General features: G+C 39.6%; 1 protein-coding gene across 2 annotated transcripts in view; it reads right to left on the minus strand.

Moving 5' to 3' along the window:
- STRN (striatin) overlaps nt 1–24,286 on the minus strand; it is a 59,450-nt gene that overhangs the window by 25,405 nt on the left and 9,759 nt on the right. For both annotated transcript variants that reach the window (XM_088524183.1, XM_088524184.1), the window contains exons 2-5: nt 21,960–22,063; nt 14,762–14,835; nt 11,601–11,679; nt 10,298–10,462 (exon numbers count right to left, since the gene is read on the minus strand). In XM_088524183.1, the coding sequence (XP_088380309.1) occupies nt 10,298–10,462; nt 11,601–11,679; nt 14,762–14,835; nt 21,960–22,063 (422 nt within the window). The remainder of the gene's footprint in view (nt 1–10,297; nt 10,463–11,600; nt 11,680–14,761; nt 14,836–21,959; nt 22,064–24,286) is intronic.

Consider the following 24,286-nt stretch of genomic DNA (forward strand, 5'->3'; position numbering starts at 1 on the left):
CACCCTGCTGGGAAACACTGGGCTATAGACCTCTCATTCATTAACTTTTGAGACATTTAAAAGTTGCCACTACGAAACAATATAATGGCGATATCCCATAAGAAACTCGATAACGTTTAAGGAGATGTTGACATTAAAGGGGTAAACCTTGAGTAAAGTCATGACTGTCAGCACTGGCAGAAAATCAGGCAGTGTGTCAGGGAGAGGAACCAGAAGGGTTGTCACGTTAACAACCAAAGAGGAAGAATCCAAGAAGTGGGATTGTAACCATTAGTAAAGAAAACATTGATGAATGTACCATTAACACAATCCTAAAATCAATGTCAGATGGGTGCTTTCTATAGATAAGACACACCTCCACTAATTTCTCAAAGTTTTATTTGTGTTTTTATTGCAATAAGGACTTCAGGAAAATCTGAATCAATGTTCTTCATAACTGTTTACAAGAGTAAAAAAAGATGACAGATTTTGCAGTTCAATTTTCTTACCTTTCATGAGTGGTCTGTTTCTCACAGCTCATCACTAAATTCCCGTCATCTTGATTTTCACAACCACCGAAAACACGGAAGTCTCTCTTTCCACAATTGCAGTTCTAACTTGTTTTGTCCAGTCCTCCTTACCTGGTAACTACCACGGGCCTCTCTACTGCTACGCTCTCCTTTAGCTACGACCCACTCCAGCAAGGCCCACTCGGCCAACAAGACCATGCGGTAATAGGAGGCCTCAGCAGCTCCCTGCAGGGTAAACATGACACTATCCGCCCTGTGCCCACTGATCCCAGCGTTCCTTCCTTTTTAGGGGAAACACTCAAGGGCAAAAATTGTGATGCACAACCAGGTGTGGTATCCAGGGTATCTGTCCTCCTGCCCTTTTCGCATTCATCTATTCATGGAATAAAACACCCAGGAAGATCTCATTTTTCCATTTGGAATTCCAGATATGCCACAGTTCTGGGCCATGAGCATAACGTAATGTGAGGTACTGTGGCCTTTCATGGTCACTGCTTTTACCGAGGTTCTTCCTTTCACTTTCCATCTCTTGCCTCAGATGAGAGTAATCTCAAGCATATTTTCAATTTGTCCTGCATCTTGCAGTGTTTTATCCCTCCTGTTTCTACAATATAGCTGAAATAATGTCATAATAGTGTTTGTTCTCTTCTCCCTTAAGTAATGACTACATCAGCAGACTGCAAAACCTTATGAATCTGTAGTAATAATGTACATTTTCACAGAAATCCCATGGGATTGTTATTCTGCTGCTTCCAGCAAAGCTTGTTGTGTGTTTCACTTAAATAAGGTATTGATTTTTAACAGACTGCTTGTGTCAACTTTTAGCAGACTGAACTGTCTTTCTGCAACAGTATGTGATTTTCTCCTGTGTATTTCGCTGTTAATTAAAAATCTGCCATTTAAGAACATCATGGCTGTCATTCCGCTCAGGCAGTGATCACAGACATACTAGAGCAAACAGCTATATATGAATTAACAAAAAACGTAGAAAAAGTTTTAATTTAGAGAACTTGCTGTTAAGAACCAAACTTCCATTTGCAGGTCCCAAGTATTTGTAACAGTTCATACCCAGATTACTTAGTTTCTACACTCCTTTGATTTTACATCAGGCTCTCTCAATGAAGTTCAAAGCAAGCACCAGAAAAGGTGGTATCTTCTTTAAGTGACTCTAAGTAACTATCACATAACTATCACATACTTCAGCACACAAGATATGTACTCAATTTGCTGCACGTCCTTTCATGGGGGAGGGACGGAGGAAGGTATCTTACGTACAGGAAACACAGTAGCTAATCATATATTTCAAAACTCCTGCACCAAACAAAAATGTACCAAGTCAGCTCAGTACCACAAAAGGTTTCTTCCAAGAACGCTCAGGGGAACAAGAAAAGAAAACAGAAGAATCAGAATGTTTGAACCATTTAAGGGTTCCATAGAGAAGAGAAGCTTCAAGCTCACAGGTTGATTACCTGTATCAGACCCCGATATATTTAACAGTCTACCAGTAGTAACTCAATGCCCTATCTATGGTATTTTTCATTCTTCAGTGGTACACAATACATTCTGGATATTACTGTCAAAAGGAACGCTTAAAAATATGGTAAAAATGTATCACAGAAAATGCCTAGACTTGATCTCCGTTAGGTTCTGTGACAGTGGGACGTAGCTTGCTGGGTCACCATCTTTCAGCTCTTACATTTGCTTCTCTTAGAGTCATTCATGATGCAACTAAAGAATGTAGAAATGGCAAAAATATTCACAGATAAGGCAGTTTAATGAATTACTTTATAATACATTTTAGAAAAACAAAAACAAACAAACAAAAAAAACAGTTCCATAACTCTCTCAACCTAGAATACTTTAAAAAATTATAATAACAACAATGGTTCAAAGAACCTGGGCGGGGGAGGGGGGGGGTCAAGGCAGGAACTGGTACGGGAACTGTCATATTACAGGCACGAGTGGTGCAAAACTACGGCAAGATACCGGAAGGGCTGCAAATACAGGGGGACTGAACTGCCCTGAGGCCCAACTCTACGTAGGGGAGAGCATCCCTTCCCAAGGGCAAGGACCTTGGCAGCGCTTTGCCCTTCTTCTCCAGCTATACAGTGTAAAGAAAGTCTAGGAAGAGAAGGAGCCAAAAACCCCGGAGAGTGGGAACAGCTAGAGGAGCTGCCAAAGCAGCGACCCCCAACAGCCTATTTGTGCCAGGTTCTCGGCACACACCCTGTGCCCCTCAGCAACTTCTTTGCAATCTCTGTTCTACCAGCTCCTCACTCTCGACTTCTTTGAAGCAATATAAACCTTCTGAAGTCACAGCAATATTATCCTCCTCAGAAGCATGAGCTTGCCAGAATTTTCTACAGCTATAAACACACTGAAAGAAACCTCATTTTAAATTTTTGCTTTTAGGAGGTTCAATTATTCAGTTTTGACTTAACTTTTTGGTCGCTTTAAGATTAAAAATAATCTTAATTTCTTCCCATGAAATGAAAGAAATACAATTTCTACATATTCTACATATTCTGTTTATAGCATTCGTGGATCTTACTGGCCCATGCATCCAGGTCTTTTTGCCCTGCAGTCATGGCTCAAGACAAAGTATTTTGCATTAAATCCAGTCGACGGATATCTAAATATTTCATAACATTTCATATTAGAAGCTTAAAAGAAATCTCAGTTTTGACTGCATGAAAAGTAATAAATTCACTACTTTTCCTGTAAGTTACATGGCAACTAAACCATCATACTGATGATATCTTTCCTGCTGCTCCTAACACAATCAGGGCATTTTATATTGTAAAATCAGGTTCGACATGGAGTAAAGCCAGATTACAGAGAAGTGTTTTCTTGGTAATACACAAATTCAATATTTCTATTGTCGTCTTTTCCAGTCCTGCTACTAACTCTCGGGAGAATATCTGCGGCAACGTCCAGGGAAACAATCACAAACTTCATGAACTGCCCAGCCGCAGAGCCATGAGCTGCCTCGGTCCTTCCCGCTCTCCCAAAGGAAAGAGTCCAGGGCTAGTTTTTTCCATCCAAGAGAAACACAAGTTAGTTTAAATAATGACAGATTTTATTGATAAAATTCAAAAGCAGGAAGAAATGCCACAATATAAAGTTAAATAAATACAGGCTCGCCTTTGCATGGGTAATGTTTCTGGGGGCCCACGTAGGAACCTCGGCTCAAGGAGCTGCCCCGAGGCACCGCAAGGAGCTGCCCCGAGGCACCGCGGGGGCCCCCGAGGAGCTGCCCCGAGGAGCTGCCCCGAGGCACCGCGAGGAGCTGCCCCGAGGCACCGCGAGGGTCCCCGAGGAGCTGCCCCGAGGCACCACGGGTCGCTCCGCCACACGCAGGTGCCACTCGGGCGGCCTTCCCCTGCCCAAGGCCTCCCTCTGCCTGCGGCCTGCTCCTCGCACCCAGCAGCGACACGCCGTGCGCTTGCTCGAGACACTTGTTGCCTCAGTTTCCTCCTACTATCAAACCACATGTCAGTAGAAGGTCATCATTTTTACTAATTTCTCATCCAATTCTGTCTTTTTCATGTTTTAATGCAGTCTTTTCTGTGTGGCTAGTTGAATTCTCTCTTTCAAACGGTACAACAAATACATGCATGCACATTCAAACTGCTTCCTTTCTATGATGACTGCTTTTAAGGAACACTTTGAGAAATCTTGAATACTCTTAATTACTTTTTCATAACGCAGTACAGAAAATATCAAGTTACCAATGTATGAACTGCTGAATACTTATAAGCATCAAACTTGACACACAAGATAAACACTGGACAGACCAGACAGTCTGTCACAATCTTCTTGAAACTTCTTAATAAACCACACCACACAATGCAAGAACCAGTGCAATATGTATTACAGCTGGTAAACACCACTTACAAAATGGTTTGGATGTAAACTGCAATTGTTAAGGAATGCCACTTGAAAAGGAAAGGTCACTTGGCTTGCCAAATCTAGTCAGATAAGCAAACTATGTCTAAAAATGTTATTTTCTAAATAAAAACAATAATAAAAAAATCAGTACCAGAAGAACTGAAGAAACTTTTAGAAGTTATTTCCTCATTTACCTCCCCTCTCTTAGCTTCTCTCTCTCCCACTGCACAACTTCTCTGCGCCTTCCTCCCTGCTCCTGAGCTACGAGTCTTATGTGACATTTCCAAGAAGCAGCGTTCAGCCCCTCAAGCCATAGATCTGTGCCAGTGAAGGGAATAGTGCTGTCACTGGTGCTACTTTCTTCAGATATATCTCCAATTTATCTTTTTTTTTTTTCTGCTTCAATGCAATTGTTCAAAGTGTCTAGGTCCAGTCAAAACCAGTTATCTTTGAAACACTGGTTAGGTCACTGCAAGATAGAAGTAAGGACAAAAGGCAAAAAGGTGGAAAAACAGCAGTAAAGGAAATAAAGCAAATAGATTTTGTGCATTTTTTTTCCTTTTTTAAATTCAATATTTTAATCTTTCTCATGGCAGATGTTACCTCAGGTTATTAAAGTCAAAGATCTTTTTCCAATAAACCATTTTATAAGTGAGCAAACACACAACATTCATAAGCCTATACACATTCATCAGCCAGTATGCAGCAGTCTCATTAAATGTGTCAGTGTTAATAAGATTTAGGGAAGCAAAAGAGTTATTCAAGGCCTTCTAATGTAAAAAACATGTTCACTCGCTAAAGTTTCAACTGGAATGATTTATTGTTCATGAGAAAGATAAGGTCTAATTTTAATCTCTGAAAACATCTTGGAATTTGCTCTCAAATGCTTTACTTGACATTTATTGCTTTTCTGCTCAAGTGAAATATATGCAGTAGAAACAACATGTGGTTTCATGGCAGGGGAGGGAAGGCAGAAGATCAGTTTCAGAGAGAGACTGATGTATCAATCAGGCTTCGTTTTAAAAAGTTTGTCGGCTCTTTTAAAAGACTTCTAATCATCAAACTCTCAGCAAGAACTCAGATAAATTATCTATGTTGTTTTTATAAATACACACGCACACGTGTTTATATGCATAGATATGCTTGATATCTCCTCACCCCTTTCCAGAAGGATTGCTTCATTAGATTCTCTTCTATTTAGCTCAAACAGTAGTCAAAAACCTTCAGAAGATAAACCAAACTGACTGCTTAGGTTTCAGTCAAGGTAAAGCAATCAGAAATGAAGCAATAGGTAAGCTGAAAGTACTCAAATACTCTCAGGTTTCCAAGGCTACGATTGACATATAGAGTGGCTCTCATTTGTGTCAAAATTTGCTGGGGAAAGGACCCATTCCTCTCACTGTAGGTGTTAAGAATTTCAACTGTTAATGTAAAGTTATTATTTTAGTATTCAGTTCTGAGTCCAATCATGCCAAGTGGTACTTATCTGTTGTAATGCAAGTGAGCTGATTTGAAGAAACTGAAAAGAGATCGCCTTTTAAATTCCATGAAATAAGTGGAAACAGGACTATATCTATGCCAGTTTATCAAAATAACGTTTCATTTATGGAATCAAAATCTTCCAGGGCGCATTCGAAATCCACATGATGTCTTGAGTGCTAAAGTTTTCATGAGGATCTGTACATTAGCAAATAAATAGGCAGTGTAAGAATACAAATATTTGGCTACAGGTGTAGTGGTAAGTAACACGCAAAGACTGAAGCAATTTTACCTAACAGTAAGAAAAGAAACTCAGTTGGATTTAAAAGATTATCAGAAAACAAGCAGTTGGTTTATCATTGTACCAAAGAAGAGATAACCAAAGGTGGAGGGCTAAAGTAAACACAAGTTTTTAAGATATCCAACATACATTTGCCCTTGCAGTAGCAAGGCCCTAAGCTTCCAGGTGCTGCAGTAACAGCAGCCAGGTGACAATACCTGCCCCAAGCACCTCATAAGCCTCTTCCCAAAAAGGCTCAAGCGCCGCATGCCAGCGCCCAGCTCCCGCCCGGAGTCCACAAGGAGAGGAGTCTCCTCGCCTCAACTGCCCTCTCCTTCATCTCTACCTGCCAAGAAGCACATACCTCACAGAGCCTTGGGGATCAGGGGAGAAAAGCCGGGGCTAACCCTTAAACGAAGCCATTTCGGAACAAAACCAAAATTAAACAAGCGTGTGTGTCTGCGCGAACCGAGGTAGACCAGCGATACCGCTGAAGGAGGCCGGGCCGAGGAGCAGCAACAACCTGTGTGAACAGCCTGTGGGGCTTGCAGAGAGGCTTTGCGAGAGGCCCCCACAACGGGCATCAGCCCTTGGGCTCAGTGCCCCTCCGTGTCCTGCTGTTCACCACTTCACTTTCACCAAGAACGTATTAGTCGATGACTTTAAAGGATATGCAAAGCAAAATGGAAAATTTGCTTCCCCTTTCTGCTGTCCCCTCTCACCCCCCAGAGAGGGAACCATATGGCAGCATGAAACATCATTCTTTACTTTCTTCAGAATTCATCGAACAAGCTTTCCAGTCATATGGCTGACAGTTCAGCCAATATGTTCTTTCCACAATTTACATTCCTGCATGAAGAAACTCTCATGAATTCTCTAATGTGCCCTCTGTTTTCCTCTTCCTGAAACTCAGCATTGTATCATTTTTTCCTTCTGTTTCTCACTGTGCTATTTTTCCACTCCATGATAGGTTATCTCCATCACATTTCACCCACAAACTTTCTGCATTCCTTCATTTCTCATATTCCTTCACTTCTCATATTCTTCCTACACACACATACTGAAAAAAAACCAAAAACAAAAAAACAGATTTTTAAAATCTGGAGTCCTGTCTGGATCTACAGTACTATGCAGTTCTCCCAAGACCAAACAAATCAGCAATATTCTGGGTGCTGCATTTCCTCTCATTAACACATCTTAATTTTTAAAATAGACTCATTTCCACGCATTATATTTTGCCCTGACCTCTGTTCTTCAAAGACAATTTTTAACATCCTCAGGTTGACCACTACTTCCACACTTGCAGATATTTGATATCAAGGTTTCCTTCATTAAATGTTTGGAACTACAAAATTCACCCAGTTGCATTGGCTTTGGCAGTCCACACAGTCCTGCTGCAGTGAGAAACTTTTCTCATACAAAGAGCATGAATTTGTGTTTTGCAGTTGTCCCCATGTCCAGTGATCTTGACAAACCCATACATGCTGTTCATCTTTCAGGGACGATACTAAAGTTTTGTGGTTTTTCTCCTGTTCTTCCAAACTCTCATCATTACTTTCCCTCTCTGTCTCTACCATATTAGTGCTCTTGCTCTCCAGCAAATGCTCTTTACCTTCCTCCTAAATTTCTGAGCTTGCTGGGACCCCAATCCTCCTCACTTTTTAGGTGTACACTAGAAATAACAGGAGGCTACTAAAGAACTGCCAAATTCTTCTCTCTCCACGAGAGGCAAGCAGCCTAGGAGCAGTGACACAGCTTCACAGGGTGACCCTTCCTCTGCTCTAGGCCAGAATCAAGTTAGCTGGGCCACCTAAATTTTTCCCAGTTGTGCCAATGAGTTTTTTTTTTTAAAAAAAAAAAAAAAAGGCAAATACTACTTTTTGAACACTCTGCAAGAATTCCCCCTGGGATCTGGAGACCACATGCCTTAAGCCTGAGTCACCTATTCAGTACTGATACACTTCAGAAAGAAGCCAGCCAATCTATCCTTAAGTGAGGCTAATAATAGGTTACACGGGCAATAGATAAGTATGAGCTGATGAGCTGAGGAGAACAGTACCTCATCTCCTTTCTGACTTCCAATCTGCCATAAAGCTGTGCTGTGAAATCTCAGAGGCAAGAGATAATACAGCTGAGAGAAAGTAAATAATGCCATATACCACAAAAAAAAATAAAAAGGGGGGGAAAGCACAAAATTTTATACCATCTGCTAGCCAAGCACTAAGGTGAATGTGCTATGAAATAACAGGCAGTCTCTGCTAGGCAGAAAGCCACTGAATGCCTTCTGCACTGAAAATTCAGAAATGAACTGGAGGGGTACTAAAATACCCAGAGGAATCAAAACATTGAAAGCACATCTTAGATTCATCTTTACCAGGATTTTTTTTTAATAAAAATCTCAACTTCTTCCTTCCAGTGGGAGACATACCAGTTGATACTCAAAACTCAAAACAGCCTGTGAAGACTGACATAACTATATTGAACAAGATCTCTCGAAAACACTTTTGCTGTAAAGCCTCGGCGTCAGGCCTCACCCCCTTAGCTTTCTAATAGCATCTGCCCCTCATGCATTACCAGCGAGATGAAAACAAAGCTTCTCAAAGCGTGCATTGCCTTAGCAGCCCTGTAGCTGCCAATCTTGCAGAGCAATAACAAGAGGAAAAACCACTGTTCCGCATCAGTGAAAACACCCTCAGTCATAGAGCAGACTGCAGATGTGGAACCTAACACCGTATCTGCTCAGAAAGCCAGTACATGGGGAAAAGCACACGTACAGCCCAAGCTGCTATCAGCTCCATTGTCAGACCCTTTCATCCGTCACGTAACTTCCTCATAAACCTCAATCTTTTTAAAGCCAGAGTAAACACATTTCAATTCATTTCGGTTTTAAAGCATTAGAAAAAGAACGGGAGCTCTATTTAGCCACTTCCCCTGAGAAGAAATCATTTCTCCACCAGAAGGAGAACTGAAGTTGTTGTTGGGATCTATCAAGAACTTCAAAACCAAAGCTCTCACACATAAAGCACACAGTTTGTCAACCGTGTAGCAGCACAGTAGGTTTTAATAGCTTGGAGGTTTCCTCATACGTTCAATTTTTCCACCCCACACCATTTAATTACATAACAATGAACTTATGCCCTTATATAACATATTGGCCTGCAGTCACTGTAACCATCTCCTGGGTATAATGAAATTTTACAAACACATTTGAAAATACTGAATATATCATGTAACAGCACCTCTTAGTACATCTTAGAACCTTATATCTTAGAATTATATCAAAGGGGCTTGAGTTTTGCCCCACTAGTACGGAAAAGAAAAAAAAAAGAGGGAGAACCTTCAAGGAAATCGGTGCTGACTGAATGTTGATGACAGCACAAACTACTGGGAACAGAAACCTGTACTGCTTAAACAAAACTTTTTCCATCATTTTCCAAGTTTAGAAATATAATAACCTAAATAAATAAAAAAGAAAATGAGGCCTCTGCAATAAACTGCAGATTTAATATTTTCTTCTTTTTTTTCCTCCATGAAAAAGAGAAGAAAATGGTTCAATATTTTCAACATTACTCAAAAAAAAATGTAAGCACAACGAGCTTTGACTCTTTGACTAACTTTTGGCGGTATTAAAAAAAGACAGATAAGTAACTTGCATTTCAGCCAGATTTGCATATGTACATCTATTAGCAGAAAACTGAAAATTTTCAGGGATTAGAAAATAAAAAGTGAATGTTTTGAGATCACACGAAAATAATCCTCTACGCAATGCACATTATCTTGTCAAAAGTCAGTGTGCACCAGGACTGCAAAGCCTGTAACCTACACAGGAAGGTTTCCAGCAATCCAACTGAAAAGCTGTTGTTGCTGCAACAACAGAGACCTCTAACCATTTAGCATCGGTACCTCGACTACGTTTGACTTCCCTTTGCGCTGCCATCCAGCTGCAAAAAGCATGTTGCTTTTGATCTGAACCTCAGAGGTGCTGTGCCCAAAATTATAACCCAATATAATAAAATTAGGCAAAAATATTCTAAACTCTAATTAGAAAAAAATCTGAAATTTTCTCAGAAAAAAAAAAATAGTTCTACACCATTAACCACATTTATGCACAAAGATAACGCTCATCTCTGATGCTTACCCAATCATTGCGTTTTCTTTAATCTGGCCCTCCGTGCCATTTACCATTGGCTCCTGATTTCTGTTTTCCTTCTCTGAAGCATCACTTGAGAGGCCCAGCAAAGCGCGTACCCGTTTTGACTTTACATCCAATATCGTATCAGTGTAGCCCACTTCTTGTAGGTACCTGCAGGAACAGAAGTCATGGTAATGTGCCAGGCATCTCTCGGGCGTTTATTCAAATCCATAAATAAGAACTTTTCTCTAAACTTTTCTTCAGCTCCTTAGCTTGGCAAAGTATGGTGCTGTGCTAGTGAAACATGCTAATAAATCATCCTGTACCAGCTGCAGAGGGTTTGTCTCTTGCAGTACCAGTCTCTACAGTCTCGAGAAAAATAAATAAATAAATAAATAAAATCAAAGAGCCCAGCAGTCAGAGGTTATACAATACGTTATTCATTCATTTACTAAAATGGATGGAAAAGGGCTTTCAATTAAAACATTTATCAGTTTACAAAAATCACTAGGGTTGCATATACAACAGAGCCATTTTATTCTTCAACACATAGAAAGCAACCTGAAGGGGGAAAAAAAAAAATGTCAGATATATTTCTTAGAAAACTATTTTCTAATGCCTGGAAAACTGAGCGAATAAAAACAAATTCTGTAGCTGTAGCTACAACAGAAAAAAAAAAAAAAGGTGTTTTTTATAACACCCAAAGCTTGATATAAATTTAGCCTTGCCTTTTTGTTATTGGCAGGATATTTATTTATCTTTTTCTACTGGATTGGAAGATGACAGATTGTGACTATCAGTCTAGGAAACAAGGCATATGCAAGGAAACACTGACTTGCTGAGTCAAAGGTGCAATATTGGGACCGCTTTAATTGGTACTGAGGAATTTACCTAAGCAAAAGCACACAAGAATGGCACTAATACCCTTAAAAGTGAATAATTCATTATGGTCGCAGTTCAAAAAGTCTAACAGCCTTATGCTTCAATGACAAAAACTGTGAATTAGAAAACAAAAGATCCTTCTAGTCTAACTTGCTGGGTATCAGTGTTTTGTGCATCTAAAGCAAGCCAAAATAGAAAAAGTTATCCCACCCTTGACCCTACTAACTTTTATTCTAAATAGTTCTAAACAGAATTACTTAGGTGTATTGTTTTTTAAATCTAGGAGAAGTTGGGAAGAAGCTGAATTTAATCTATCACACTAAGCTTTCTTTAAATAAAATCCAGTAGAAAAATCAAATATGACCATCAGCACATTCTATTGCTGGATTCTTTCCATTCTTTATTCAAACCCTTTTTCAGTACTTACTGTCTTAGCAGCTGTCGTCCTTGTTTCCATATTAGCTGACTGTTTGGTTGTGGCTGAATCTCTGTTTCATTCCCTTCATCTGAAAAAAATTATTTAGTTATGAACATTTTCTACCTTCTCCTACTAGTATCTAAAATGTCCATTCATTAAAATCAAAATCAAACAAACAAAAAAAAACTTTGCCTTAAAATTTAATAGGAATGGTTAATAATAAAATTTAAAAAAATCAATGTTTCAAAAATGAAAAAAAACATGCACAGTATATGTAATACTACCTACATGTAACAAAAATTGTCTGGTACTGCTACGTATGAGAGCAAGATCTGCAAGTCACTAGTGTCTATCTGGCATCGTAAGCAGAAATCCCCAAGTTACTCTCTTTTCCCTAAGGGAATACAATCATAGGAACAACCTGCAGTCCGATATTTGTGTTAACCGTTCCAAACAATTGCTGCTCATGAAGCTTAAGTTTGAACTTTGACTGTTAAAGATACCCACTACAACTACTACATGATCCCTGCTTATGAGCTTTACTATCCAACCGGTTGCCTTCGTATTTGACTGTACAACATGTACCCGTCAGACCTAACTGCATAAATTTATCCATCTTTGTATTACTTTTGTGGAAGAAACAAACAAACAAAAATATGGCAGAACAAGTTTGTTTGAATACTTTTTTAGTCTGATAATCTGCTAAACAAATTTTCCCCACGTTTTCTACAACCACACTTCCGGATCCAGACAACTGTCCTGTGAAACCACACATATGCACACACACACACAAATTAATGTGGCTATTCTATACCAGCAGCTACAGATTTATCCCACATATAGTTTCACACTACATGATGGTTTTGCCTTGTTTGTTTGTTTTCCAGGAAGGAGGCTAACAAATATAAGCATATGCTTCCCAAGATAAAAGATCTTGGTTTACTGTCTGTACAAAAGGCTCTACAAAATTTGAAATCCTTGTGGTCAAAACATTAGAGCAGGAACAGTCATGTTGCATAAACAAAAATTAAGAACCAGAAAAACCTGTGGGGCAGTCCTGTGAATAACCTGATACGTGGTATAGGAAAGTTACTCTGCCTAATTAAGACACCATTCTCCCTTCAAAAGAAGAACTAAAAAAAAAAAAAAAAAAAAAAAGCAGCAGCTGTCACAGATTAAACAAAATTCATACAGAGATTTTATATGCAATTTTATAAGTGAACCATATGCATTTTATCCGCCTCAAATTCACAAACCCATTCAATAGCAACTCTGGGAAATAATCAATTGCACAATGATCTTTTGAATACAACTGAGCACAGCTGCACCCAGCACACAACTGTCAAAGCTCACTCTATATAAGAACTAAAACAAGACTGAGACAAATCTGATCTAAAATTCCCTTGGAAAGTGAAGAACTTTCCTCCAAAAACACTGCTAAGATTGAGAACATCCACAGGTAAGAATTCTGATGTGCTTAGCCTCTGCACAACTGACGACAGCTTGTGATAACAGCGGATTACAGACAACAATGCAAGGACTTGCATTATAAAGGCAGATGATCTCATGAAAGAGAAAAAAAAGATATCCTTTAATCAGGAGATTATTCTCTTCCTTGAGAACTGTATTACTAGGCTCCCCACAAGATCACAGAGAAGGCCAACACCATGGATTCACTTGGAAGCGTTGTTAGAAACATTTTTCAACTATTTTTCCTGCTAGGGCAAGGAGAGCTGTGGGGAAAGGACGAGTGTCTACTGAGGACAACTCTAAAGGAGCGTAACAACAGAGTCTCTCCCTTAAATCTGCATATTCAAACACTGTAGATTTGATACAGAGCAAAAATTTTATCAAAGCTAATTTCACTAATGTTCACATTGCAGAAGTGATGCATTGGCACCAGCTCTGCTGGGCAGGTCGGGCCCTGCATTATGCTTCCTCAGCTGAAATCTTGGGCAACATGCCAGGGTTGCATCCTGAGAAAACAGAAAAACATGGAAAACGAGCTTGGCATGATCAGCACAAACTTTATTTGTGGTCCAGATACAGACAGGGGTCTGTGACTTGAGTAACACCAGTTTAATTTATTTCTTTACTTCAGGAAATGACTTTCATATGAATAGGAAATAAAATTTCTCAAAACTTCATTACGTCTTGGACAGGAATATCTGGTACAAAATTTTTATCAGGTGGCTTTTTTATTTATTTTTTTTAAATCACATTCTGAATCCAATGAGATAAAGAGCTAACTATGACAGGCCATCCCTTTCACAAACCAAATGACAAGAGCTGAAGTCTGATCCTCTCTATATTCTTCTTTTAAGGCAGTTCTCAAGGTTTTTTTTTCCACCCTTCTCAAGGGCTTGACCATATCCATATTTCTTCCCTCCCCCTCCCCCCTGTTTTAAATGGAGGAAGGTGCGGGAGGAGGAGGGAGGGCAGAAACGAAGTAATTTCACTTCCTTATACCTCAGGGCTTAAAAAGAAATTTCTGGAGTAGGAGATGCAATCTCCAGAGAAACAAGTGCGCTTTCCAGAAACTGAGGGTAAAAGTTGTCCTGTCACAGCACATCACTCAAGCTGGTTGCATGCATTTCCAATGGTCACCGTAACTTCACAAATAAATTCCCAAATCTCAGATTCTCACTTACTTCTGTTTTGTATTCTCATTATTTTTTTTTTCTGGAATCAAGTTGAGCTAAGTAAACTATGATACCTCTATGCACTGCAAGTCCTCTGCTGTTAACTCTTTCATCTGAACAATTATTCATGAAGTACAGGATTCTTACAGCTCTAAACCCAGTAACTCCCTGTTCCAAAATGCTCATTCACATGACTTAGTAAGAGAAAGATCTTTCTCTTCAGGAGCAGTCATTGTTTCTTTTTCTCTTTTTAGGCTAAACTCATTTGATCTATTAAGACATTTTAAAGCAATATCTATTTTTGATTTGAGGTAGTTTTTAATATTCATTCTACCATTAATACCTTAAGAGGTATAAAAAAAAAAAAACTGCATTGCTAATATCTGCATCTTATAACTGTAAAATACGACCTTCATTAATTACTCTATTTCCACTATTTCCATTAAGTAGGTTATTTTATCAACACTATCATTTCAGCACTTGCACAAACACTGTCAGCAACATTTCTCATCTTCAATAAATTCTTACCAGAATCATAGTTTGGTGGCTTCATATCTCCCTGATTCAGTTCTGTGCCATATTTTAGTTTGTGATATTTAGCCCTGAAAGAAAATAAAAGAAAAATAAAGAAAAATAAAAACAAGGGAATCTATCAGCACATTTAAAGAGTATCTGTGATCATAAATGTCATCTGTCCTCGCATAAAAAAAAAGCCACTCCTAGAACAAAACAAAACAGCAAATTAAATAATTTCAGCAGAACTGAAGAAATAAAATCCTTTGCCTCATTATTGTTTCCAGAGGTTGACAAGTATTTGCAAAGTGAGTAATGATAAAACACACAGATGCTAGATTTTACATACTGGTTTTTGCTACAGAAAAGATTCCTTCCTCACGTACATGTGCTGCCCCTTGCTTCTCCCATTTTCTTCACTGTCACTCAGCTACAAAACGCCTTTGTTTTATTCTTCAAAACGCTATGTTTTCCAACAAAAGGAAGCTCTCCGTAAGAACGGCTCTAAATTTAGGTCCTAGCAACCACAGAGGTCCACCTATAAGTTCCTCAAAGTTGCTAAATTGCTGCCTGGCTGTTTTTGAAAATGGAGATTTTTCTTCCAAAAATATTCAACCTACAGAAGTAAAATTACAATAAACCCTGCAGATCATGCTCTACGATGACACCAAGTGAAGCTACAAAAGCTTCATCCTGCAGAGTCAGAGTCAGTCATAGACTTTTAGGACCACAAAATAATGCCACAGCAGTATGGCATTACAAATGCACGTATAAGTTATTTAAAATGATTCATCACAACAAGCAGAAATCTGTAATCCAATAACAGAGAGAAAAAGTGAGGCAGAGGGAGCCTAGTGCAGTTTCTCTGTTGCTTCCCACTAACCCACTAACAATAACTTCTGACTGTATCATTGATTTCAGGCAAACATGAAAGCTTAGAGGAAGCTAAAAATGTCTTCCATAGAAATTCTGAACTGTATAAAAGTAGCCCTCATATTAGTTCTCATCTTGAATAGAAGACAAAAGAAGACAAAAATCAGGGAATACTTTACGTTCAGGTTAGTAATAGTGGAAGGCCCAGCAAGCACAGACACACGCAGCGTAACGTGCATGTACCGAGCCGGGGGAAGGAGAGAAGGCAAAACAGGCAAGGAAAGCCAAAAATGTTTTGCCTTGCCCTATTTCATCACGGCAGCTCGTTACTTCTGATGAAACAGTGCCAAGGGAAGCAGTGCCCAGTAGTTTTTCTGCCCTGGTATTGACGGTGCCCATGTCCCACACATGCTGTGTCTGGCCCTGAAGCTGCACTTCCATTACAGTAAATATTCCACCAAATTCTGGAGGAGGAGAGCAAGTGCAGACTGAACCAAAGCCTCTGAGGTGCCGCCGCAGCGATGGACGAAGCAACCCACTTGTCCTCAGCATTTTGAGCACTGAACTCGAGCGCAGCTGAGGAGCCACCAGGGAGGAAAGGAGAAGGGAAGCAGTGAGAAGTATCACTAGTGGCAAACGATGGAAAAAAACATTTTGGTTGGTGTAGAAAATAACCAAGAATAGAACAAAATTAAAGCTGGACACCCAATATTTAAACATGTAACTTCCCTCTTTCAATGACCTGTTTCCTACATCTCACAAGCAGGGAGATGTAGGAATCTCCAAGCTGTCACTAGCCTGACTCACCAACTTTCCACACTGCATTTCATCAAATACTTAAAAGCCTTTATGCAATTGAAGTGATGCTGATATTAAATCCATTTTAACTATCTTGCAAAAAAACAAGCAAATATGAACGCTTTATTCAAACTCAAATTAGTGACCTTTACAGTACTGTACTGTACTCCTTTCCTCCAGGTAAATTCAATTAGTTTTGTGGTATGAAGCATTTGCTTGTAGCTCATAGTTCAAAACACATTATCCTCTATTCATTCACTAATTTTCTTACCAAGGTTTGATTAATAAATTTCCATCTAGAAAACAAGCAAAAACATTTGGTAGATTAACTGAAAAGATCATTCCTTATGCTTTCCTATTCTTTAAATCTCTCCCATTTTTCAAAATCTTTTTTTTCATATAATTATGGAAGCCTGTAACTATTATTATTATTTGTTTCTCAGTATGTTTATTCAAATCTGTTAAATCTACTTGTGGGCATTTTTAAAGTTTTAGAGGTATCCCTAGTAACTGACTATTACTAGGAATAGTAATAGTTTGTGTCTGCCTTTGGGTTGGTATTTTACCCCTCAGTTACAGGTATTATAAAAGCAATTCAGCAAAGTGAGATCATTCATTCCATCCACATCCTAATCTAAGAGGAGTAGAGTTGTTTTTGAATTGGTTCCTTCCCCTAAAGGAATAGTTTTTAAATCTTTTGTTATTTTTCCTTCCTTCAGAAAGGATAACCTAGATTATGGAGTCTTATACGTCACAGGCTCTTAAATTTATTTCATGACTAAGGTCATCTAAGGCTTCATCCCTTAGAAGATTTAAATTTGTGTGTCACAGGCAGAGACTCATAGAAACAGAGACCAATCTAAAGCATAATGTCCTTGCAAAGGCAGACAGTTGAATAACCAACAATCTCAAAAAGCAATCCCTATTTTTAACAGGACAGGGAAGTTTAAAAAAAAAAAGTTAGTCCTTTGCCTGCAGAAGTGATAGAAAATCCAATGCCAAACTCAAACCTGAGAATTCGTTAGTATAAATTCAAGCATCTGAGCAAGACACCAGCTAGATGTGAAACAGGATTGCGAGCACCACATCAGAGAACCTGACCTAGGAAGCCCATCTCCAGCTGGGGTCAGCAGCTTCTGAAGCTTAGAGGAAAAAAAAAAAAATGCTTAAAAACAACATGCTTAGCTAACGGTACAGAAGGGAAAGTAATTTCTGCACTCCTGCAGGAAGCAAGTATGAGATTTAATTTTAGGAACTTTCTTATGGCAGAGCTGAAAATGTCACACATATGAAAGACAATCCTCTTCTTTCTAAATATACTGTGGAAAGAGATGAACAGAAGGATTCATCTGCTAAGTCCAGAGAGAAGACTTATCAAGTCTTATTCAACTTCACGTATTGCAATCAAAGGCTAGGAAATTTCTCACAGCAGAAATACATACGTATATACTTGCTTAATATATCTTATTCCCTTTGTGTTTTTTTTCATTTTCAGAAGAACTAGAATGTGCTATATTTGGTTCATTAGTTTATTGTTACCCATTTCTACACCAATATAATCTCTTCCCCACCCATCAATCTTAATTTCTCTGTTTTCTCAAGACTCTCATATTCCAGCCAGGAACTACTTGAATTTGATGCTCTGGAGTTCACACTGAACTCTAGTTCAGACATCCCAGTCATGAGATAATGACATATCATGACCAAGTGCAACTAAACTATTTTTCCTCTATAAATCAGTATACAGAAAAACCAAATCTCCTATAATCTTTTTATCATCCAGTCACAAACAAGGATGATGGGTTTGGGTTTTTGAGGGGGAGGAGAGAAAGGGAGAGGTTAAGAAGGAAGAAAAAACACAGTAATGTACATCATTAGGTGAAATTTGTTCAACTTTGATGATTTAACCTCAATTTCTAAAAATAAAATCTGCATTATCATCTGTATGCAGAGAACAAGAAAACACTTGAAAGTTTGAAAGTAAGTAACTTAAGGTCACACAGCTTTATAGGAGTCATCTCCCCTTTGACAATTGGCTTTGGGAGTTACTGGGGAGAAAGCTATTTTTGGACTGTCAAACAATGTTACCAGGTAGCTGTGATTACTAAGGTAGGATAAATAGTACAATTGCTCTGGCTGTTGCACTTGATTACATAACTCATCTTTTTAAAAAAATTATTTTCTTTAATCCACATGTCTCCTACGCAAACAGTGCATGGAGACATTCAACACAGCAACATTTGAAAAGCTGCTGAGAAAATTGCGAGGAGCTTTCACCCTTCTGAACTTCGTTCTCAATAGCTTGCATAGAAACAAATTCGATTCCAATCAAGAAAGGCCACTATTTCTTGGAAATATCTGTCACCAGACCTGAGGCATCAGATCCAGCTGTGCTGAGGGAGCCTGCCAAAACATCCGTAGAAGATCTAGGAGCCGCCGCCAAAGCCGGAGACGTAAACAAGAGGGACTGCCAGGAACAGCACTGCGAGATACTCTGCACAGGGGAAGGCGCCAGCCTTGCTCTCACCAGACACACCAGCGCAGAAAACAACATAAAATCAAATCAAGGGCTTCTAGAGACATGGCTCAAGAGACAAGTTCTTTGGGTAAAATATGTTAAGGCAGGAAATGAGCTAGACTAGACTACTAAATTAGACACGTACTTCAGAGAAAGGGCGCAGTACTTCAGTTAGCTCCTGAAAATCAAGAGGAAACAATGCAGTTTACTGGGGATGAAGTAACTATCGATAGAGTAATAAAAAGTAACCCTGAAGTATGAAGGACAGGCTCACACTGCGATCTACTGGATGTGAGCAAAACTACAGCAAAACTGCTGGTGAACAGACGATCGTTCTTAATAATTAACTGCCTCCGGGTTCCTTTCTGATAAGTGTGTCGAGATTCTGCAGCAGAAACAAACAGGTTTCCAGACACAAGCAACAAAAAGGTAATCTCACTATGACTGGAGGAACGACTGAACCTTACAGTCAACTAAATTTGTCAGGAAAAAAAAGATGACTCCCAAGTAACCCTCATTTTCTCTCTCTCCCACTCTAAAATTACTTAAGTGCCATGAAATGAAGAACAACGATGGCTTGTAAAGTGTATTATTTATAAGGACTGAAAAAATAAAAGAAATGCTAAACACCCACCAGACAGAACAGCAGCTCAAAAAAACCCCAAGTATTTGGGAAAAACGGTGTCACTAATCTCCTGCTCCTGGTTTCCTGAGGGCACCGCCAAGGGGTCCCAGTCGTATGTCCTGTCCCAGTGCTGCTCACCCGCTTCTCCCATCTAGCTAAGGAGGACTTGGTGCACGGAGAGGGCAGGGCAGAAACGCAGGAATGTGGGAATGCTTCCTGCCCCCTCCCACACCCACCATCCTGCACAAACCCACCAGGAATGTTTTTCTCCTACCTTGTGGGACCTCATTTTTCAACTCTGAGATGCCCAATGGGAACACTTGGCATCCAAACTGCCTACTGGCTGGCCGGGCCGACGGCTCATTTAGGGAAATGTCGGGAAAGAGAGCAGTGCTTCCAAGCACAGATTCTTGCCATGCCTTTAAGTATCAAGCAAGAACACTTGTTGGGAGACGTTCCCAGCAGAAATACAAGACTGTTTCTCCCAGTAACTGGCAAATGGAACTCTTGTTTAAAGCCACAAACTGCTATAAATAGCCGAGTTCAGGACACGCCATTCACAAGCACTAGATTTACTTTAAAAAAGAGAGAGAGAGAAAAAAAAAAAAAAAAAGGATTATATACCCATGCAGGTCAGCTGTCAAACTGCATCAGAGCAGCTGAATGCATCGCTTTGCAATGTGAGCAAGTGGGGCTAACAACCAGATACTGCAGAAAAAAATTACAAGAAAAATAAGACATATACGTAAAACTGCAGGTAAGAAATCGCAAGGAGTTCTTCCTTAATCCTGACCCTGACTGTTTGCATGCTTAGGATTTCAATGCCCAATTTATTGTGGATCTTACTGAATGCAACTGAAGGATAATTTTATTATTGATATAGAAGTGGGTTTTTTTTCTAACCTTACAAAGCTCTCAGCTTCTCTAATAGTCCTAGGAGATTTAAGTAGTCTGATAATTTTGAATAAATTCCTTCCTAATTTAACAAGATTATGGCTTTGAAACGTTAGGGATTTCTCTAGGAAACCAGGAAGAGCTCCTTTATTTCTGAAATGCAAGGAGAGAATTCCTACTGTATGTATATTCCTTAGAGCACATCCTTCACTGCACAAGAACATGCTCCAGTGCTTCTCTGTCTTAATGCAGAGTGACTCTAATCTTGATGATCGCTCCACAAATGTAGACCTTTCCATGGCTGGAAACTGCCATCTCCATCACGCCTGCATTCTGTATTCCCCCACGCCAAGTTATATAAAATATCAAACATAACATTGCCTGGGCAAGAAGGGCATCTACCTTGGGCGTCCATCCAACAGCCTCCTGAAGGGAGGGCAAGCAGCTGGAGTCCGGGGGCTACCGCCGTCCAGAAAGGCAGGAGCAGCTCCATGCCAGCGGGCTGAAGCTACTGGCAAGAGCCAACTTGGCTGCATAAGAGCTGTCTCGGGTGCCAAAGTCACCAATATATGACAATGACCAAACCTCACTAGGGTACAATACAGTGCTATGATAGAGAACTGCCAAAGTCTGTTTTTCAATTCTCTAGCAGCAATATCCTAGTCTTCCTTTCTCTGTAGTTCTCATGGTTTTTCTAGTAATACAAAAACATTTAAAAGACTTAAAATTTAATTACTGTTTTATCTGAAAGAGGTAGGGATTATCTGATAGAAAGAGTGGTATATAAGTACTGCCTGCTTTGCAGTAATTCCTTGGATATATCCTTTAGTCAAGCATTTTTTAAGACATTTTACAAGAAACTCAGCCCTAAAATAGATCAGGTGAACAAAAAAACTTTTGGAAACATTTTAAGAGAAAGAAAAGTTAAAAAAGCAACTTTTTTGGCTTAAAGATGAGAATAATAAGAGAGTATGCATAAGACTAAAGCAAAAAAAGTAGTGGTAGGCTGGAAGATTCTGCTGAAATTCCCTTGAACAACGAAACAGATATTCAAATAACTCATAAAACACAATCCATTCCTCACAGGTAGCCTCCAAAAGATATTCTTGAGCATGCTATCACACAGAAAAGGGTAAAAATTTAGTACTAGTAAAGCAGTTTCAGCTATTAAAAATTTCAGTTATTAGATATATTAAACAAATCTAGTGCTTTGAACTAAGAAAGAACACATGGTAAATTTGGGATATAAACTACACAATTAGGTTTAAAAAAGTACAAAAAAGTACATGCATGGGAACGATATTATGTTAGCTATTGTTTCACCAGGATATGGAACATTCAAACAACTAGATTTATTCAGTGTAACAATTTCCAGTTAAATAGTTGTCAGTTTGGGATCTAAATGCATACAGAAGAATTATTTCTTGTTTTTGTTAAATATAAAGGCAAAAGTATCCATCTTTAGAACATCTACATGGTGTACTCATTACTAAAGCAGTGTATACCTTTCTTGTTTAAGCGCATATTCCAGCATTTTAATTCTCCGCACTAGATCCTTCTTCAGATTTTCTTGTCCCTTTCTTTCACCCTGAAGGAAGGCAATCTGGGCCTGCAAAAGATAGTATTCGACTTAGAAATACTCCGAAATTAACACACTGTTTCCCCCAAACCATTCCACATTGCTCAGAAGTATTTTTGTTTTCCTGAGTTATTTTCATGTTGATTTACAAAGTCCAGAAGCAATTGGCTTAGCATGTTCCACAAACATTAAACACTTAAACCGCGGGCTCATTACAGATCCAAAAATAATAGAAAGATAAAGAAATGCAGCAACTTGAGTGGGACAGGGTTTGTTTATTCTCTAAACATTCAATCAAGGATAAGGAATAGATATAATAAGCATACAGAAAGTTCAGCAGACCAGCGAACTTCATTTACCAAGGAAAGATATGCAGGGAGATGGCGAAGCAGTTCTGCTTACTAGCTGTTGTAGTGTAGGTAAATCAGATACATGATAGTAGTCTCACAACTGAAGTACAGCAAGCTAAGCTAAAAATGTATATTAAAAAAAAGTCTGTTATAGAGTACCAAGCATGCATTGCAATATTTACTGAAGTTGGTTAAAGAAAGCTCTCCAGAAATAGTGAGAGTTAAAAAGGGAAATGAAAAAAGGTATTTTGGTCAGGGAAAAGACAAGAGAAGTCACACAGAGGTAAATGAAAGCCCAGCAAAAGGAAGACAGCCACCTAACCTTTCCTAACTTTGAGGAAATAAGTTCTTAGATGCCTTCAAAAAGCCTCCACTCAATATAAAACGACAATACAAGCAAGATATTCGCTCCTAATCAGAAAGGCAGAACTGCCTTTGTACTCGATGCTTAAATCAAGTCCAGCAGAAATGACGCCCGGTCCTTGTGCCTTCACTACCCATGGAACCCACACTTGGTGCACAACAACTGGGCTGTCACCGCTCCACCCGTCAGCACTGCAGGCTGCCACTTCCAGCAGCAGCAGCTTTCCGATAGCTTTCGGGGCAAGTCCCTAAATATATCTACCTTGTTTCTTGAGAAGCAGCCACGGGATGAGACCGTTGGCCAAGAACATCAGCTGTTACATGTGAAGACCACTAAACTTCTTATTCACAGAACACCAGCATTTAGGGATTGCAAGCTCAGTATTTTCTGTAGGTACTACGGCCTGCACCAACCTCTCAATGAAAGCAGCAGCACCCTCTCTGCATCTGACATGTTCTGCCCTCTCACTCCAACAGGACATTTGCAGGGGACCAGCTGTAGCTGCTTTAAAACACGATGCCAACTAAAGTAATTTAAGCACTCAAAAAGTGCCAGTAATGAACCTGAGAGATACCCGAAAAATCCTTAACTACCAGTTACCAACTACAGTGGCCAGCTTAGGAGAAGCAAAAAACACTGGTCGCTCCAGTGAAGTTGGTCTTCACCTTCATTTGTGGAAACGCATTTGGCTTCCAGACCACCCTTAGCTGCCTCAAAGGAATTTGTCTTTCAAAGGGCCTTTGTCACCCTGGCACTGAGCGTCTCCTCGCTCTACGCTCCAGCCAGGATGGACAGAAAACTGCAGTTGATTCTAATGCTGATTTTACACCGGGACACGGGAAAACGCAGTGGTGCTCTTGGAGCCATTCCTTCCGACACTGAAAAACTGAACTGCACATGAAGCCTTTCAACTTACCAAAGTCCCTATCCCTCTCAGCAACAGGAGCGCTTGAGGCCAATGCTATTGACTTTAACAGCTGTACAGGTGCCCAGATCACAATGCACACACCAGGTAATTTTTCTGCCCTGTCACCAAACAGGCCCAGCAGAAGGAAAAAAGTGTCCTTCTAACTAAGCGAGATAGCATCCAAGCACGCTGGAAAGAAAAAACAAGAACAAACAAACAAAACCCCAGAATTTTATGTAAATCCTGGGATGCAAAATATCATCCGATGACATCAGGACACAAGCTAAAATGATCTACAAGAGCCGCTGTCTGCAAGTGATTTCTAGCTCAGGCAGGAGGGGAAGGAAGCACCTCTCTGGGCGGGCTCTGCACGTGGCTCAGCAAGGGTCAGACACCAAGGGCTGGCAAAGGTCGGGCCCCTCCTGGGAACCAGGGAGCTTAAATGCTTCGACCACGGCCACCACCCGACGCAGAGGGAAAAAACACAGCTTATTAGTAGTCTTCATAACTTACTTTTATAAATAAGAGAGAGGCAGAAATGTGCTTGATTAAATAAGACTAGTATACATCTCCTTGATGCTAAAATAAGCATTCCTACACCGCATGCATTCCTACATTGCATGCATGTATAT

Source organism: Tinamus guttatus, unplaced genomic scaffold (assembly GCF_059628265.1).
Source record: "Tinamus guttatus ecotype Peru unplaced genomic scaffold, ASM5962826v1 Tinamus_guttatus_pri_ptg000208l, whole genome shotgun sequence".
NCBI classification, from domain to species: domain Eukaryota; kingdom Metazoa; phylum Chordata; class Aves; order Tinamiformes; family Tinamidae; genus Tinamus; species Tinamus guttatus.